Raw genomic sequence first — 19,800 nt, forward strand, 5'->3', positions numbered from 1 at the left:
ACAGGCAAAGTTATTTTATGGAAATACTAAGTATTTAGACAGAGAATGTACTACAGGAATATTCACACGTTATTGTTCAGTGTTACTTACAATGTCTATCGGGTCTTAAGATGCTTATAACAGAGCCTTACAGTTACAAACAACAAAGGTTTATTCTCTCGAAAGACTGAACAAAGAAAACAGTCTCCAAACAATGGAAAGTAGAAAAGTGGAAGTCTTTACTCCAAATTTTAAAAGGCCTCAGGGTCTAGTTTTGCAGCAAAGTATTAATAGTGAGGTGTCTGGCCCCTCAGCAGGAGGCTGAAGGACTCATCTTTCTAAGGTGACTAACCAGAAGATAAAAAGACTGGTATCCTCCAATGAGGTGACCCAGTTGACCCTCACTCACAGCCAACCTCACTTGAAAATACAAAAAGTAGCACCTAAAGATTACCAGACTTTTGAAAAAAAAAAAAAACATTGGAACATGAACAAAATCAGAAATGGAGAGCAAGAAAGAAACAGAAAGAAAAAGAACCAAAATTAAAGAAAATAGAGGATACAGATGACAGAAAACAATCTAACAATATTTTTTAAATAATAGTTGACAAGCAAAGAAATATACTGATTGATGTAAAGAGAGTTGCTTTTTAGTTTATTTGGTGTTGGGGATCAAAACTAGGACTTGGCACATGCTTTACCTCTGAGCTATATCCCCCAATGTCTCCCCACTCCCCACCTTTTTTTTAAGAGAATATTGAGAAAGCAAGAACTCTTGGAAATTAAGATTAAAATAGAAGAATTAATAAAATCATAGAGGAGCTGGATATAAAATTGGGGAAATCTTTCAGGAAGCAGAGCAAAGGGAAGTATAGATGGACAATGTGAAAGAAGAGTTTGGAGTGAAGAGTGGAAGGGGAGTCAATCCTGATGTGCACAATCCAGCTACTGCATTCTAGAAGAAACAAGCAGGGTGGCCTGAAGGTTGTGGGAAGAAGACATTTTTGAAGACACTCCCAGATAAAGAACTCAAGAAAAATTTCCAACAAAGAAAGATATAAGTATCCCAATGGGAAGAGTCCACTGAAGGATCAGAATAAAGCTGAAATGTGGCTCACCCAGGCACCAGAAAGGTCAAGGCACAGGGTGAAAAAGCAAATCTCACAGCTTCCAGAAGGCCACAAATCATATCCAGGTATGGGAATGCCACTGGATTTTACAAAAACAACACTGAAAATGAGAGCTCAAAGGAATATGATCTTCAAAATATGATCTTCAAATTTTTTAAGGAAAAAAAATGTTCAAACCCAGAATTTTATGTGCAACACATATGTTATTCAAGAGTGAAAGGAGAATGAAGACATTTTCCAACATTCAAAATGTCTCACTGAAAATTTCCCCATGGACATCTCTCAGGAAACTACTCCAAGATGAACCAACAAACCAATGGAGGAAGATGTGTACTCCTGGAAACGGGAGAACAAAGCAGAGAGGGCAAAAGGGTATTGGAAACTGGCAGGCCCAGGAAGAAACCAGGCAGAGTGCAGAAAGAGGGGTCGGAGCCCCAGGAGAAAAGTGATTAAATACAAAATGTACCCATGCCACTACCTGTCTTGATAGCCAGGGGTTCTGAGGGAAGGTTTAGGACTCAATTTTAGCCAAGGGAAAGATGTCTCTTCTATTCACTGACACATTCCCAGCATCCAGAATGGTGTCTGGTACACAGAACATATATAGTACAGCATCCCCCCTCACCTGAGGATATCTCCCCAGAGCCCCAATGGATGGATGCCTGAACCATGGACACTACCAAACTCAGTATATACTGTTTTGTCCTATACATACACATCTATGATAAAGTCTATCAATCAGGCACACAGTAAGAGATTAACAAAAAAAAATCAATGATACAGAATAATAACACTATAAAGCAAATTATTTAAAATTCATCAATTGTTTATTTCTAGAATTTTCCATAGTATTTTTGGACCACAGTTGACTATGGGTAAGTGAAACCCTGAAAAGTGAAACTACAAATAAGAGAGGACTAATGTATCTTTTGTAGAAATCAAAACTTAGCAAATATGAAAAGTACATTATAACTCTAGGAAAATGTAAATCAAAAAGATATATCAGAAAGGCAATTCGGGATCATCCTATTTTCACCAGATGACTAAACAGGGTCTTTATAGAGTAAAAACTGACTGGGAAAAAAATCAGGGTATTATGGTCTAGAAGAATGAAGGGAAGATGTGTGTGGAGGAGGGGTGCTGGCTATGGTGGGATGCAGCAGAAGTCCCCTCTTCCATAACAGAAAATCAGAAGGTAATTTTCAAAAATGCAAGATAAGAAAACCACCATAAAAATTTCATTAATAAATATGAAGATATAAATTGAAAGAAACAACCAAAGAGTCAAAAAGTATTTGCATTTGAGGAACGTAGCTTATGGGTAGCAAGACTGGAAATGTACAGAGAAAGAGAATATGATTTTGTTACAATCCTTGTATATTTCTACTTAAAATTATGTAAGTGTACCAATTTGATAAAAATAAACATTTAACTACAAAAATGCTCAAAGCCTTCAACTTAGACATTCTGTATCTAAAAAACTCTCCCATGAGAATGATTAGAGATACAAGACTTATTTCACTAAAATGACCTTCATAATAAAAAAAGGGGAGAAAAGTTTAAATAAGGACCTAGTTAATAAAGGAATACTATGATCTTATTTTAAAAATAAAACTTCTGAAGACTAAATAATAAAGACACAAGAGAATTCTCTTAAAAATCAGGTTTTAAGATTAAAATACAATTAAAATTTTTGTGTAATACTATATATGCAACAGAAAAAAAGCCCAAAACCACCGGATGCTAAAGGTCATGTTTTCTAGGTAACAGGATTACAAGTCAGTTTACTTCTTATTTATTCTTTCCACCTTTCCTACAATGAATATGCATTTCTTTGTCAAGCATATAAAAATGTCTCATTTTTAAAGCAAAATAAATTGAGAGCAATTCTTGGTTCGTCTTTAAAGAAAATTATCTCATTTGAAATACACACAGAGGCTCCTCTGACTTGTGATCATTAAACTTAAAGTGATTTCTCTGTGTGTGTATGTCTCTGTGTGGGGTGCGAGGGAATGAACCCAGAGCCTCATGCATGCTCTACCACTGAATTATACTCCTAGCCATAAAACGATCTTGTGTGTGTGTGTGTGTGTGTGTTCGGTTTTTAAATTGTTGCATTGTAAGTTGAGAATGGTGGCATACGAGTACATAAGACGGACTTGATTTTCTCAAAAGCAATGCTTGTCAGTAGAAACCATACTCCAGATTTTAAATTCGGATCCCTTCATGGACTATTGATGTGTGCCATGATTCTTTCTCTTGTTCGGCTGAGCATGGTCAGTGAGCCATAATTGCCAGTCAGCCATGTGATAAGGAAATTAGGAGGGGAAACAGCCAATAGAGTGAGCGAGTGTTGCTAAACTAGGATGTTTCCTAGGTTAGGTCTTCGACACATTTGACTTGCAATATTCTCAACTTTTGACGGGTTTACAGGGAGGTGACAGCATTGTCTACCCAGGAGTACCTCTAATGGTTAACAAGAAAATCAGACAGCAATCACCACACAATGGAGAAAAGACCCAAAACACCAAAAGTTACAAAATGAAGTAATCTTGGCACTCAAAATACTTCCTATTACATCCAAACCACCAAAAAGATCCAGACATCAACTGTCTTCCATTCTTGAGCCTTCAACTATTCTCTTCATTGATAACGGCCACACATGATCTTTTGGTATGATCCCAGAGTTGCTGAATGTAAATTTGAGAGATGTACCAACAAGAATTGGTGACTGATTCACCCAAGTACCAGTTTCAATTGTTTTCTCAATTTAAGCTTCCATCATCTTACACATTGTCTTCTACCCCAATATTTCTATTTAAATGAGGGAACTATTTTCCAGGTTTGCTTTGAGAAAATAACCAGTCAAGTATTTGAAAGTGATGATTTGTGCCTGGGACAGTAATCTCTCACAAAACATCAGCACCTCTTTCCCAATTTATGAACATCCCACAAATCCAGTATGTGTGGCACATGGGATCAGAGGTTGGATACTGCATTTGAGATAGCACTATTCATTTAGATCAATGGTCAGCAACATTGTTTTTTTTTTTTTTTTAAGAGCTAGATAGAGAGTAAATATTTTTACTTTGGTAGACCAAATGGCCTCCTTAACATTGACTCAGTTCTGTAGTTGTGGCATAAAAGTGGCCATAGACAACAACAAATGAACAAAGTCTTATTCCAATAAAACTTTATAAACTCAGGTGGTGGGCTGGATTTAATTCATGGGGCCACATGTGCTGATCCCTTACGTGGAATGTGTGAATGCAGCCCACTGGAATTGTGTGAGATGGTAGTAAGACTCACCACTAGAATTGTTCGGATAATGCTAAAGGACCACCACTAAGGATTTTGGAAAAGTGCAGTTTCTTGATTTGGGGGAGATGTTAGAACACCTAAGTCACATCAAATAAAAGTCCACGATTCTCTAGCCACTAAATAAGAAAGACTGGGTGACTTGTAAAAGATTCTGTAGGTTCTGACTATGGCAAGCTTCTATCCCAGGCTTCCTGGGTTCTGGTCCTGCCCTCCTCACTGGGGCTCCCAGTTCCCAGTCTGGCATCCCTCAACCTGTAACTAATTTACAGTAGGAATATCTGTCCTTTTACTAGAAGCCACAAATTTCTCAGAGATCCTACCACAGTGATAGTCATTTGCACCCCTGACATTACACAGAGAACCCTGTTGCATAGGGAACCTGTGGGATCCTATCCTGGGGAGACTGTTTAAGAACAGAATGAGCAGAGACTGAAGTAAACTACAGAGGGGAGACTAGAGGTGGGGCCAGACTTCCATTCCATCATTCCATGTATTCAAGGTTTTATCCTGGATCAAAGGGAACAGAAAGGTGACAAACAGAAAATCCAGACTTTGGGTGAGGCAGACCATGATGACTGACCCAAGTACAGTTTCTGTGATATATTAAGTCTAAAAGCAAGGACCCTGTTTAGGTCAAGCCTCATAAATACCACTAGCATGCATGAGACTTCATAGATGTCTTCTGAAGCCTCAAAGTCAAGTCTAACATCCCTGAAACTGAGAACAGTTTCTGCAAAATGCTGAAAAAAAGTTTTTCAACAAGCGCTTTAAAGCTCAATAGACAGTTTCCTGCAGACAAGAAGCTAACCTTCATGAATTCTGTACCCATTTCATGACTGTAAGCCCAAACTCTAACATCTGTGATTCTTCTGCTAAAGTCTTAATTTTATTTAACCCATTCTTTTGTAAATGAAAAGAACTTGCCCCTATTTTGATTCTCCTAATATAACTTTTGAAGCTTCTTAGTCTTGGTTGAAGAGGGACTGGGAAGTAGCTCCGAGGCAGAACATGTTCATGGCACATGTGAGATGCTGGGTTTGATCTCCAGCACAACAAAACAAAATGGACATGATAGAACAAAGGCACATACAGAGTATTTTAAAGCTATTTGCTGAATCCACATTTGGACAAGTAAACAGTGACCAAAATTTACTGAGCACGGACTATGGTCCAGCCTCCTTCAAATGCCCTCCTAGGGTCTTCATGAGCTAGTTTCTGTGATAGAGAAAAGGAAACTGAGACTTGACTTCTCTAAACAACCTGACCAAAGCCTTCCTGCTGGTGGGACTCAGATTCAAATCTAGAAGCCTGAGGTGGAGCAGTCTGTACTTCTCACTGAAGTTGCATGCTTCAGTCTCACTGTACACATGAGTATCGTGTGAACACAACCACACCATCCAGCCCTCCAAAACTATCCCCTCACGTGACCTAAGGGAGCCTAGCATAAGTGATAGATGATATGATTTGGTAGCAAATGGTCTCTCTGTTTTTTTAGCTTTGATTTTATTAAGCCACCTACCTCCCGTACAGGACTCAAAGGGCACAACAGTGTTCCTTAAATACACCCCAGGAAAATGTGCCTTGGGTTTGCTGTGCAGTCTAATCTTTCCAGCAGGACAACCTTCCCAAACTGTCCCCAGACTCTCTCCCTCCTTCATCTTGACTGCTTAGTCTCTTTTTCTCTGACAATCCACCCAAGGATTCCCTCTCATCACCAGGGGACCCAGGGCATGTTTATGTATTTGTTTGCTATCTAACTTCACTGTTAGAATGCAATAATCTCCAATTAAAGAAGAGACCTGGCTGTGCTCATTACTCTGTCTCTAGTGCCTATAAAGTGCCTGGCACAGAACAGGTGCTTACAGTATCTGCTCGGAATGAACCAAAATCACTCAAGTCTCTGGGTGGTAGAACAGCTGTTTTCTATTTCCTCTTTTGGCTTAGCTGTAATTTCCAAATTTTCAGCAGTAAAACTGTATCCCTCTTTGTAAGAGAAAAGGCAAGTTGGTTTTCAAACCTTCCCTTTTGAAAACACACCATGTTATTCAGTTACACACAGTGTCTTTGGTCACTGTTAGCCTGAAGGCATGAAAATCACTGCTCAATTAATCCCCAGTTATCCTCAGATGACAGCTCAGTATGCCCAGGACTTGGTCATGGCAAGCACACACCATGGACATTCTTGCCAACTTAGCAGTTACTTGGCCCTCTGCCCTCAGGGAACAACTGTCCTTCTGCAGCCATGGGCCATCGGCCATCTCCTTAATCCTCACTCATTCCTGGGTAGTACAGGAAAGACTGTTTATCTTCATCACTATGTCACTCAAGTCTGACAGGAGGCCAGAAATGTAAGGAGAAAACTGACCCTGTAACTGTCTCCCACGGACACCCACCTGCCTCCCTAGAGTTAGGGCTCACAAAGCCACTGAAGGGAAACAAGTAAAACTTCAGCCCCATGGCTCACTGTGTTTCTATGTTAGATATCATCAGATACAGCTTTTAGTAATACTCTGCTCCCATCTAACTGCACCCTAAAATAAAGTCTCAAATATTTACTTTGTTCTTCTGCAAATTTTGCTATAACTTGTACTGCTCACATTAACCATACTAAATGAAAGCAATTATCGAGAAGGTTCTATTAGCATAGAGTTTAGACAGGTTAATGACTTGTCTTCCCTTGAGAGCTGAACACTCCAGCACAGGAATTCCCCTCCCTGTTTTGGAGTAAGAAGGTACAGTGAAGGGTCAGGCACTGTTTCTGGATCTGCTTGAGTTTGCTCTGACAGGGGCCACATGACTTCCACCACCTGACAGGTGAAGTGTTTTTGTTTTCTTTTGTTTTGTTTTGTATCAGTTTCTCTAGGTCATTGTTATCTTCATCTCCAGATGACTGCAAAATTTGAAGGTCATTCCCAAGGTCAGGCATAGCCAACAGGTTCAATTGGACTGGGGAGAAAGCAGCTCTAGACTGAGGGTCAAGAAAGGTATCATGAGCACCAGCAATACCCCCAGTCCTCCTCGTCCACTAGACAGTGAACCCTCCACTCCCAGAGGAGCCCTAGTTCTCACCAAGCTGCATTTCCACTTCCTAACACAGGCCTGGCACCATTCAGTCAGCGTTAGTTGAATAAAAGATACATCAGTGTTCACCACATTATATCAGTGATGGCACCTTTCTAACAGGGTATTAATCACAGAGGGCAGGGTCAACTGGTCAAGGGGATAAGGTACTGTGCCAGGCTCCCATTTTGCATGATCTCACTCCATCCTTGCCATGGGAACAGCATTGGCTTCACGATCTCTGTTGCATAGGGCACAAAGCTGAGGCTTAGCAATGGTTAAGCACAGGGCCAACATTGAGTACATAAGGGGACTTGAAGTATTGCTCAAGAATTTCTGGTGCCAAAAACCATAACCAGGTTGTAATCACCAAACAGCTTCTGGAAATACTTTTTTTCCAGACCCAGTTCTGTCTATAAAATACAGGGTCAGACCTGGGGATTTTACACACCCATTTAGTACTGATATACCTGACTCAGGGGTCAGACCCTGAAGTAGGCTAAGAAGTATATAAATCAAAGGCCAAAACATACTGAGCTCTTCTTTTCTGCTAGGCACCTTGAGTGTTTTACATGTGTTGACTCTGTCCTTATATCCATGGCACAGGTGCTTCATACAAATTTTATAGATGAGAAAACTGATCTAAGGTTATAGGGCTAGGAGGTGACTGAGCTAAGATTGAACCCATGCAGTCAGGGTCCAGAGTCAGTGAACCATTATCCTACAGCTACTGTTCAATCAAGAACCCTAGTGGGAGAAGCATTAACACAAATCCTTCAGAGGATATTGGTTTGTGGCTCTTGCACAGTGGCTCTGGTTCAAGAGCCCATCTCCGGTTGCACTTAGGTAAAGTTTCCACTGCAAACATTGACTTGAAAAGCTCACCAACATAAATCTCAAGACAGCTTAATGCTAACTAATGGTGTGGCTATCCTACTCCAAGTAGGCAAATCAAACTGTCGTTTAAAACCCTCTATCAATCCCAGACATAGAGCCCTTGTGCTCACTCTGTTCATGCTGTGGGTCTGAAATTTCGTACTTTAGACTTGCTGAATGTTCAAGGGTAAAAGAGAGACAGAGAATAGACATCCAATGATAGAAATATTTGTGCAAGCCCAAACCATGGTCCAGTTCAACTTCTCGTGATCACATACTAACTGGATCCTTTGTTCCCTAATTTCTAAATTCAGACCACCTATGCCTCATATGCTTTCTTTTCCTGAGATACAAATGAGAAGGGAAAAACAAAAACACAAAGTAAGCCTGAGACTATACTCAGTGGTAGAGCACTTTCCTAGGATGCATGAGGTCCTGGGTTTGATCCCCAGCATTGCAGTAAAAAAAAAAAAAAAAAAAAAAAACCAGCAATTGATTTCATGTAGGTCACCTAATGTAAGAAGCTGTGGGTATGCAAAATCAAAAGCACAGCTTAGTGGAAAATCTCTAAAAACCTCACATATCTCCAAACCCCCTCAAAAATCCTTTTCAAAAACATGAGGACAGAGACATCTCCTTGACCCCACTAAAAATTTATTCCAATTTTAGGAAGGTTTTTTTTTTTTTTTTTTTTTTGGATTTTAAAATCTCAGACTCTAAAATGAGGTTACTGAAAAATGTATCAATGAAAACAGGTAAATAATAAACAGCAAAGCCAATATTGATAAACAAATGGCTTGGGGCAAGGCACTTGACACTCCGAATCCCCCTGAGCACCTGGCTAAGGAGTCACCATTCATCATTAGGAAAACCTCTTTCTTGGGAGTCACCATGACAACATCTTTCTTGCTTTCTCCCATGGTCTACCAGAGGCTCCAATAAGCCAGCTTTTCACCCTCTCTCAAAGTTTTCTCTCCTTGAGGATTCAGAGGGCAAAGCTTCTGGATTTCTAACTTGTCTGCCAGCATTTTTTCCTTCTGTAGTCTGGAGAATGACGCCTCATGCTTGCTAGGCAAGGGCTCTACCACCAAGTTACCTGTGGGCCCTCTGCTGCATTTTAAATGCTGCTATAGCTGAGCATATCCCAGCCCCAACTGGAACTAGCCCAGCCCTTGCTGCTTATTCACACTTTTATACATTTACTTTTGTGGGGGGCAGCCTGAAAGCTAATTCTTTTCTTTTATTATTATTATTAGTTGTTGAAAACATTACAAAGCTCTTAACCTATCATATTTTATACATTTGATTCAAGTGGGTTATGAACTCCCATTTTTACCCCAAATACAGATTGCAGAATCACATCGGTTACACATCCACATTTTTATATACTGCCATACTAGTGTCTGTTGTATTCTGTTGCCTTTCCTATCCTCTACTATCCCCCCTCCCCTCCCTTCCTCTCCCATCTTCTCTCTCTACCCCATCTACTGTAATTCATTTCTCTCCCTTGTTTTTTTCCCCCTTTCCCCTCACTTCCTCTTATATGTAATTTTGTATAACACTGAGGGTCTCCTTCCATTTCCATGCAATTTCCCTTCTCTCTCCCTTCCCCTCCCACCTCTCATCCCTGTTTAATGTTAATCTTCTTCTCATGCTCTTCCTCCCTGCTCTGTTCTTAGTTGCTCTCCTTATTATTTATATTTTTTTTCCCAAAACTCACCAGAAGCACTGTCTCCTAAGCAGCCTTCCCTGGCCCTCCTCAGACCCTAAAGGTTTTCAGTGCTCCTGCTTTGTATTCCCCATGACTTTTGTTAGTATCCTTAGACTTTACCACTTGTCTCCACAGTCAGTCTCTAAGCTCCTCAAAGGTGGGGGTGGCATTCTATATCTTTCTTGTAAATCCAATGCCTATTTGGCAGGCTGGCAAGTTTTCAGTTATTGTTTGCCCATCTGAGCTCACTTTTTTTTTTTTTGGTATCAGGGATTGAACTCCAGGGCACTCAACCACTGAGCCACATCCCCAGCCCTGTTCTTTTGTGTTTTGTTTAGAGACAGGGTCTCACTGAGTTTCTTAGCACTTTGCTGTTGCTGAGGCTAGCTTTGAACTTGAGATCCTTCTGCCTCAACTTCCAGAGTTGCTGGGATTACGGGCGTGTGCCACTGGGCCTGTCCCCCCCCCCTTGTTAACATGCACCACATCAGCCACTGTGTCCTAGACCCATTCATCATGACAATGGTGGCCATGCCTTTGCTTCTAGATCTTTCTGCCACTCATTGTTTTGGCAGAGCTCTACTTGGGTTCCCGAAATCACCTGGCAATCGACTGTTGTATTGTTATAGGAAGAAAGGCTTCACTATCCTTTCTGAAAACTGAGATTTTCTTATAAGATCATAATTTTTGTTATTTCTTGGTGCCTCATTATAAAAATGTAGAGTTCTAGCCACTATGTTACATTAAAGGTTGCTCTGAACGTACAGTCCTTGCAGAAGAGAATCAGGAACCAAGCAACTCTAAGACTTATTGGACTCATTACCAACCCTTCAGGTGTGCATGGCTTTTTTTTTTTTCCCCCCATTTCAAAAGGTATATCCCTGCAGGGAATGCCATTCCTCCTTGATCATTTGATGGGGAAAACAGCAGGAAGACCAGCAACCCTCAGTAATGAGCACTGCAGGGCTAGCCTGGGGAACCTATGGCTGTTGTTGGTAAAATGCCTCTGCACAGGGTTGTTCTTCATATCAGAGATAGGATGTGCTGAAGTGAGAGTTGTTTGTTTTAATCTGAAGACAACAGATCCCACTTGCTCTAATTTGGCTTAATGAGGTAGCTGTATACAGTGATGATATCAGCTTACATATGGTATTGATTCAGTAGACATTGCACAGTTATGGAACAGCATATGCTTTCTCTCACATATTCTTTGGTCTTTTGCTGTTTTATTCTTTACCTGTTTTCATTGATACATATTTCAATAGGCTCATTTTAGACTCTTGGATTTAGCATACAAAAAAAATTGGGGGGGGGCACATAAAGGTGTTTTAGTGGAGTCAAGCAGATGAATCTCTCCATGGCTTCTCTTCCCCAGACCCCTGCACTTGTCTGGGTTCCAGCCTTCTCTTCCTACCTGGGGCAGGTAAACTCTCACTTGGCTTCTGACTGGACCCTTCAAATGCACGTCAAATTCTCATGGGCATTAATTATTCCTGGAAAATGCAATCCCATCTATTCATCCTCGTGCTTTAAACCTGTCCTCAACTTCCACCGCCTAGAAAACAAACTCCATACCAAAAATTCCTCACATATACCCCAACCTACCTTTCTATCACCTTTTGCTCCAAATATGATGTGGAGGGTATTTTATCATGTACAGTAAATCTTTGGGGACTTAGTCTTGTTTCCTTAACTTATTTAATTCTCCTACCTTGATAATTATATGTGCCCTGCTTTCAATTAATAACATGGAATTTCTTCTAACATTCTGCAATTTAAATCCACTCTCTCAGACTACTTGGTGCCATCATTATTCTGAATTAGTGGCTCTTTTCCTGAAAAGAAATAATTACCTCCTATATAAGCAGAAGTACAATGTGCATTGCCAAAAATTGCATTGGTTGTGGGCCAAGAGAGGAGTTTCTTTAGATTAGGATTCCAAAACAGTCTTCTGGGAGTTTATACAATCTTGTTCATTGGAGGTCTCAAAGACCAGTTGCAAAGGTTGCAGACAAACTAGGAAGAGGTAAAGACTCAGCTGCCCAAGTAGGAAACCTCAATATCTGACTTGGGCATCTTTTTTTTTCACTGACTTCAAGTAGGCATACTTGCTGCCACCAGATTCCAAAAATACCTTGGATATCAGGGTTTCTCAACCACAGTATGATCGACGCTTGGGGCTGGATAATTCTCAGTTGTGGAAGCCGTCCTGAGGATATTTAGAGGCCAGTAGCATCCCTGGCCTCTATTTTTAGATATAAAAATTATCTCCCCAGAGTCATGACAATCAAAAACTTCTCCAAACATTGCCAAGTTTCTCCTGGTTTTGTGTGTGTGTGTGTGTGTGTGTGTGTGTGTGTGTGTGTGTGTGTGTGTGTGTGTTGGGGAGGGGGGACAGTTGTCCATCGTTGAGAATCATTGCCATAGGTCCACAGCCTTGAAGGTCAGCATCATTTCTCTGAAACTGTATTTTTCTTCTTAATGATAAAAATCAAAATGCCCTTGACCACATAAATGAAAACCACACCAACAATGGCATGCACTTTCTGTGAAGATGCTGAAAGGATAGTTTCTGACAAGTATCCAAACATTTATTGCTGCCTTTGCAAAGAACGAAACAGAAAATGACATGTACACAGACAGAACACATTTGTTTCTCGCTCCAATAAACAGGAAAGCACCCTGAAAATACACATCTTCCCCACCCTCCATAGCATACAGCGTCCCACTAATCGGTCAATACTTAACCCTAGAAAAGTCACTTGCTGAGCCACTACCTGAGCTGGATGCTGGGGACACTGGGTTCTGGGTGCTACTTTCACACAGGGAAAAACTCAGGAATACAAACAAGGTCACAGAACAGGTGCAATTTAATTTCAAGGTCCATTAGCAACACAAAGGGGGAAATTACACTTTCTGAGGCAAGCCCCGAACTCAGCAGGGGCATTTTTCATTTCCAAGTTCCAAATGATAAGAATAATAATCGTGGTTGTTTTTAAGAACAGCATCCAAGTTCAAATACACTGTGCTTCGATCCCAAACACTGAAAACATGACGTATAGCAAATAACGTTGAAAAATGAAGGGCTGCCTGACATTCAGCTTGAGCCAAATATCAGAAAACAATCACTTGAGTTGAATCTGTACATCCGATTTTATGATCTTATTTCCCAAATGATCTTGTAATCCTACATGGTCACACAAAGCAGATGCTATTGTTGCATTTTCTTTCTTTTTTTTTTTTTTAAGCAAAGAGTGAATGTTCACCAGTAAGCCAGTAATTCAGCTGTTAAACAACAGCAACAAGTTATAGATAGCATAAAAGTCAATAAATATACATGCCCCTGAAGAAGACCTCATGGCATTCTTATCCTCCAAAATATTACAACCTAGAGTTGTAACTCTCACATTCTATGAAGGCTCTGCCCCACAGAATTGTCTCTGCAACACACTGTCAAACAAGGCAGTCGTACTTAGGTCTGAGATGCCAAGCCCTGCTCTCAGGAGGATCCTCATAAATATGAACAGAAAAGGGAATCACAGGGGAAAAGTCCTCTGGCATAATCCAGTCCATGTGAGCAGTATCAGCCGAGTACCTTCAATAGGTAAGCTTTGGACACACCAGCGAAGGCAGAACTCACAGCAACCAGACATGCTCTCATCCTCAAAAGGTGAGCAGTTTCATTAGCAGGTATCTATGTGCTTTTGCCTTTATGCCCTATCAGGCACATGGCAAAGAACTAAAGAGCCTATTCTGTTCCCTCCAAGGCATCATTTAAGATCATGAAATGTAAGGTAGATAGGTTGTTCTAGAAACCAAAGCATCACTCTGCAAGTAGTAGACTTTTAAAAAAAAATTTTTTTTTTTTTAATTGTGATGCTGAGGATTGAACTCAGATCACTAGGCAAGTGCTCTGCCACTGAGCCTCACCCCACCCCCATGAAAGTAGATAATTTTGACAAGGGTACATTCAAACCCTTTCAGAGACTAAATGTAGGTAAATTAATTTACCATATGATGAGCAGAAGAGATTTTTTTAAAAAATTTACTTTTTCATTTCTTTGATTTCCCTTTGCCTTTCACAAAATCAACTGAGCTCACAAATGTAGTTCAATTTGATTCTTGATTTTAATAAAGTTCATTTCTACCTAAATTCCTCTAGGGGCACATTGACTTTTACATATTAAAAAAGCCCAAGGGTGATATATTTGGAAAGAAAAGTCATCCTGGATAAAAACCACATAGAAGACAGCTAAACAGAACAAGGACACACACATACGCGTGCGTGCGCGCGTGTGCACACACACACACACACACATACACACACACACACACAGCTGTCCCTTTAAAGGAAATAAATTTAGGGAGCCCTTCTTCAACTGCTATGGTACCCAATTTAGAAACGTTTTATAGTCAACCAGAAGATATATCAGCAAGCAATAAGACACAACAGTAAGCAATCAGCAACATCAGTGAGCAGTAAAGACACACCAGAGAGAACATTTCTGAGCAATTATCACATGTCTTCATGCAGGAGAGGAGAAAGAATAACTTCACTCAACTCAGATTGGAACCCCGTAAAAATGAACTCTCTCGCAGCTCAAGGAGCCATTGCTGGGATGACAAGCGGCCTCTTAGGACCCACAGTATGGCCATGACCAGAGAAAGGGCAGGAAAGCAACAAGAAACTGCTCAAAAATGAGGACTATAGACTTCAGTCCTTGTCCTTCTTTTTGGCATCCTGATCTCCAGGCATGGACGATAAAAAAAAAAAAAAAATTCATATTGGTTAAGATGACAAGATGTAAAGGACTCTTCCACCTCCGGAAATAGAGGATGCCTAACACATTCTCTAGACAATGTGCCAGAATATGCAAGTATTCTGTTTTCCTAATGGACCAATAAAAATCATAAAAGTATGGAGAGTGTCCCCAGCACACAGGAAAGATGCAAAGCATAGAATGAGGTTAATTATTAAAGGCTCAACTCTAACTTTGCCCCTATTTCCCAAAAAGGAAAAGGTAACAAAATACTCTAGATCTTTAAATATCAAAAAACAGCATTGTTGGCACATTAAGAGGCACTCCACAGAGCCAATGACTTAGTGAACATGCTCAAGAGATACTTGTTAGCTGAATTATACTCAGTTCAACACATAGGGCTAATAACCCATCTTAAAGAAGTGGCCCCAAGGCCCTTCCCAAGTTATTCCTGGAGGTCACTCATGATCCTGTGCTCCGAGACTAGAAACCCTGGTGGAAAACTCTTTCTCTCCGAGTCTGGCACTCAGAATTAAAGCCCACAGCTGGAGAGAGAATTATAGCAGATATGTTGACATGAGCCTTGAAACTGAAGGACGGAGGCAGGAGGGGAGGGAGGCAGCAAAATTAAAAGCCAGCATACCACCCCCACCTCCAATATCAGATCATGCAGAGCTGTGGTGAAATCAGATGGGCCCTTTTCAAAAGCATCATCTACTAGGGATGGGCATGGGGGAGTGGGACTGGAAAGGCATGGCTCCCATTTATTAATAAGCAGCTTAACACAGTGGGAGGTTTTCTTGTCTAATTACAGAAACTGTGGGAAACTGCAGGGAAGACAGGATTTATGGCCTAGATGACATCGCCTCTGTATTGTAATTAAAAGTTATTTTTAATACTTTGGTTGGATACTTTGGATTATTAGAAATATATTTTGCAATTTAAAATTTGCTAAGGGGCAAAGAATATAACAAAAAGGTAATACAACCAGCCTGAATAACATGAAACGATTAAATGTTTTGACACTGGGAGGTAGACAAGAAAAGAATCTCTCCTAGTTTAGACTGAATTTTTATAAGAAAGAGAAAAGGAAAAAAAAAAGCCACAGAGTATATGAAAGTAGGTTTTTTACATTTCAAAAGTATCCTGGCTACTTACTTTATCTCCTAACCAGAGTTAAGGTCACCTGTCAGAAGTATAGATAGCTCTTTTCACAACCAATCATCAGAATCACCTAACCCAAATCCTCCAGCTCTTCCCTTTGTCCTGGGTCCCTAGGAAATAGTAGTCACCCTCAAAAGCAGTTCTGGCTCAGGTATGAAGACCCAAGGGCCATCCTCAGGGCAGGGTTGTGGAAGGATGGGTCCAACATGGCATGCTATGGACAATAACATGCCACCTACCCATTTGGGTTTCCTTTTTAACCCTTTTCTCTTCTCTCATCCAAGATTTCAACTTCAAGAAGGGACCAGACAAAATGCATCCCAGGGATAAATGCATGGTAGTTTCCATAAGTGGCTATAGAACCTGATCAGAATTAGGCCATCTGTCTCCAAAAGGTCACTTCCAGAATTTCTACTGTTCCATGTACAAATAGGGCCTTTTCTGCAATGGCAGCTCTACTTGAGCAACAGGGAGGAGAGAATGTATTATGCAAAAGAGACTTTTGAAATTATCAGATGAGTGGGGAACAGGAAGGAACTCTGACTGGCATGAGCTTCCCAGATAATCTCTCTATTTCATTTAATCTGTGCTATGAATCTTCTCATTAGACGCAATTTCAGGAGCTCATTAGGTGCGAATGTGTCAGAGAAACCACCGGATATTACACATGACAATGAGGTCATAAAAGCACTCTGGCATCAGTTATTGAAAAATAAATTTCAGCTTATCTTCACAATAGCCACACCAAGTTTAAGGAATTCATATAGTATCAACAGGAACCTTGATGCTCCTTTATTCTTCCCTCGTCCAAAGCAGGTTTCAATCGCAAGTTGGGGCATGGGACAGACATTCTTACCTGCTACATTAATTTTCTCAAGGGCTACCAAGCTGGGAACAGCTGTAGTGGAGTTGGTCGAGTTTGTTCCTGTGCCATTGATAACGAGATTGTCCACCTTCGACTCTAGCTTGCCAATACGCTGCAAAATGTTGTCCAATAATACAGCAAGAGTTTTCTTCAGGTCTGAAAAAGGAAATGCAGAATTTTTTTTTTTTTTAATTCTGTACCTATTTCTCTGACCCATAACAGAGGACAAAACTTTGTAAATGTGGTCTGGGGATGGAACTCAGTGGTAAAGCACTGGCCCAGGATGTGCAAGGTTCTGAGTTTGACCTCTTGCACTGAAAACAAAACAACCCTGTCCTAACAACCCACATCTTAAAGATGACAGCAGCCACCATCAATCAGCCCAGACCTATGAAGCAAATCAGTCTGCTACAGAATGTGTTTTGTGGCAAGCAGTAATATAAAATTATTTCCAGCTACTAGGTCCAAAGAGAAAAATCTATGCTGGGGATATTCTCTTGTGGCACTGACATTTTATTGATGAGTGGAGTTTGTTTCTTATCCATCTGACTCTGTTAAAAAGCAGTGACCTTCCTTCTGGATGAACTATAGGAATACTGTCTTCATCCCCATATAAGTGTTACCAAGTTTGTATGCAACATACTCCACAGGGAAGGGGGAAAAAAGCAATGAACCTAGACCCTGTCTTCTGGAAACTCACCATCAAAGAAAGATATACTGACTTGTATGTGTCTGAAAGGCAGATGGACAAGAGTCATCCACGTGAACAGAATCCAGACCTGCTTATGAACTGGGAGTGGGCCAGGGGAAAAATGCCCAGTGTGGACAGCAGGACACAGAAGAGCCCTGAATTAAGACAAATGGGAAGTGTCACCTTCCATTCTTCAGAGAACAGAGCAAAGCTCGCCTCTGAACAGGTGCTCTGATCTGCAGAACCCACACCTGGTCCGTTCCCCCACCTAGACCACAGCCAATGGACCTCAGCCAAGCTGCATGCAGGCCAAGAGAGAAACTCATTAGAATGGAAACCCAGACGTGTAATTAACATGGAAGTTTGTGTTGTTAATGGTTTAAAGATAGGCTCACGTAAGCAGACTGAAAACTAAACAGAAACAAAATCTGTATCTTTATCCTGAAAGTTGTTCTATTCTCAAAGTCTGGTTCTTGGCATAATTTCATCCCAGTACTAAATATTAAACTTCTTCATGGTGATAAAGTCCATAGCAGCTTCTTTGATCTTTCACTCCAATAAATATCTGAAACTCATTTTACTACTTTTCAATGCATATTTTACCTATAGGTATTATAAATTTTCCCCCCATAGGTTTTAATATTTTGACATCTTCAAAAACCTTTCTGGTTGTCCCTGAAGAGCTAGCCAATTCTTAGAGATAATGAAAAGCCCAGTCTGAAGCAAGCCTTTGACAATTCAAACAAGGAACCCAGAGGCAGCTTCACTATCTGGCCCACACAAACACAGGAGAAAATCACAACTCTGCCTTGATGGCCTCAGGGCCAGATAATAGGCAACTAGGGATTTCTGCTGCACCCCAGAGCCCACCAAGATTTTTTAAATTAGCCAAACCTAATCTCTTCACCCTGCTCCACCTTCCCTTCTCAAGGAAATCTTAATAAACACAAGCGACTAACTCACCCCCTCATTCATATCTTCTGCCTCCTGACCAACCCAGCATCTTTCCTGCATGACCTTGAATGATGTGCCCTGCTGCCAGTCTCCAGGACCTCTGAATATAATATACTTTGTTTCCTATTCCTCCCAAGTGCCCTTCTTGTGGCTACACCTACCAGCCAAATTATAGAACAATTCTGCAAAACACAAAGGCCAGCAGGGAGCAATGGTGACTGCAGCACCAAAGGTTGCAGGGGAATTAATGCTGGTCACATACCACTCACACAGGTAAGCAACCCTGTTGGATCCTCAGGGCCTCCCCCTGAGGTCAGTATAATTCCACCGTACAGATGAAAAAATGGGAGTTTGGAGACAGTTCAAGTATGAAGTTCAGAGTCTTTCTCCTATCCCATAGTGGTAAAGGGCCTAGAATTCCTGGGCTCATGTTTTGGTTCTCCATTCCTGTTCCTTTAGCACTGTTTTGCTGGCAAGATCAGGTTTGGTTTCATAATGAGCAATCAAGGAGGCCTGGGGGTGTAGCTTAGTGGTAGGTCCTGAGTTTGATCTCAGAACCACCAAAAGAAGAAGAAAAGGGAGGAAAAAAACCCCACCAAGCATTAATTTGTTAATGTTTACTAAATGCCAAGTAATGCCTGGCACATAATTACCTAGGCAAAACTGCCTATTACCTATATAAATAAAATAAAAATTCCCTCTGGAACATGCTCTCATCCTTCCTAAAGAAGTCTCTCCTTGGGTGATGCAAAGCTTTGTTACTTAATCCAAAGGGTCATGAGATCATGCTCCTCCCCGGCTGTAGCATGACTCAGTGCATCCCTGGCACGTCATTAGCTGGCATGGACGGTGGGAGTCAGTCACCCGCTCTGCTCTGTAGCTGCGTCGAATGCATTAACTGGCTCTCCTGAGTTCTGGAGATTACTGGAGGCTAGCCATGCAGACAGGGACAATTGTGCCACTGAGAGGTGGCTAAGCTCAGCAGAAGCAAACACTCCTCAGATGCAGGACATTAATCTCCCCATCTCCAACCTCTGCCTGGAGCCTGTATCACCAGTCCACTAGAACCAGTGTTAAAACAGCATTTAACTGTTACTATCAACTGTTGTTAACCAGACACTGAAGCCCAGGTCCCCCCTCAGGCATGGGCTAACCCAGTCTCTCAACCTCAGCATGACTGACACCATGGGCCACATCAGTCATTGATATGGGGACTGTCCTGTGCATTGTAGGAGCTTCGGCAGCTTCACTACTTCTACCAACTAAATGACAGTAGCAATTCCCCAGTT

General features: G+C 41.1%; 1 protein-coding gene across 7 annotated transcripts in view; it reads right to left on the reverse strand.

The window, feature by feature from the left end:
- Mgat5 (alpha-1,6-mannosylglycoprotein 6-beta-N-acetylglucosaminyltransferase) overlaps positions 1-19,800 on the reverse strand; it is a 328,673-nt gene that overhangs the window by 173,985 nt on the left and 134,888 nt on the right. For all 7 annotated transcript variants that reach the window (XM_005315937.5, XM_078017215.1, XM_078017214.1 and 4 more), the window contains one exon: positions 16,858-17,022. In XM_005315937.5, coding sequence (XP_005315994.1) covers positions 16,858-17,022 — 165 coding nt within the window. The remainder of the gene's footprint in view (positions 1-16,857; positions 17,023-19,800) is intronic.

Source organism: Ictidomys tridecemlineatus, chromosome 7 (assembly GCF_052094955.1).
Source record: "Ictidomys tridecemlineatus isolate mIctTri1 chromosome 7, mIctTri1.hap1, whole genome shotgun sequence".
NCBI classification, from domain to species: domain Eukaryota; kingdom Metazoa; phylum Chordata; class Mammalia; order Rodentia; family Sciuridae; genus Ictidomys; species Ictidomys tridecemlineatus.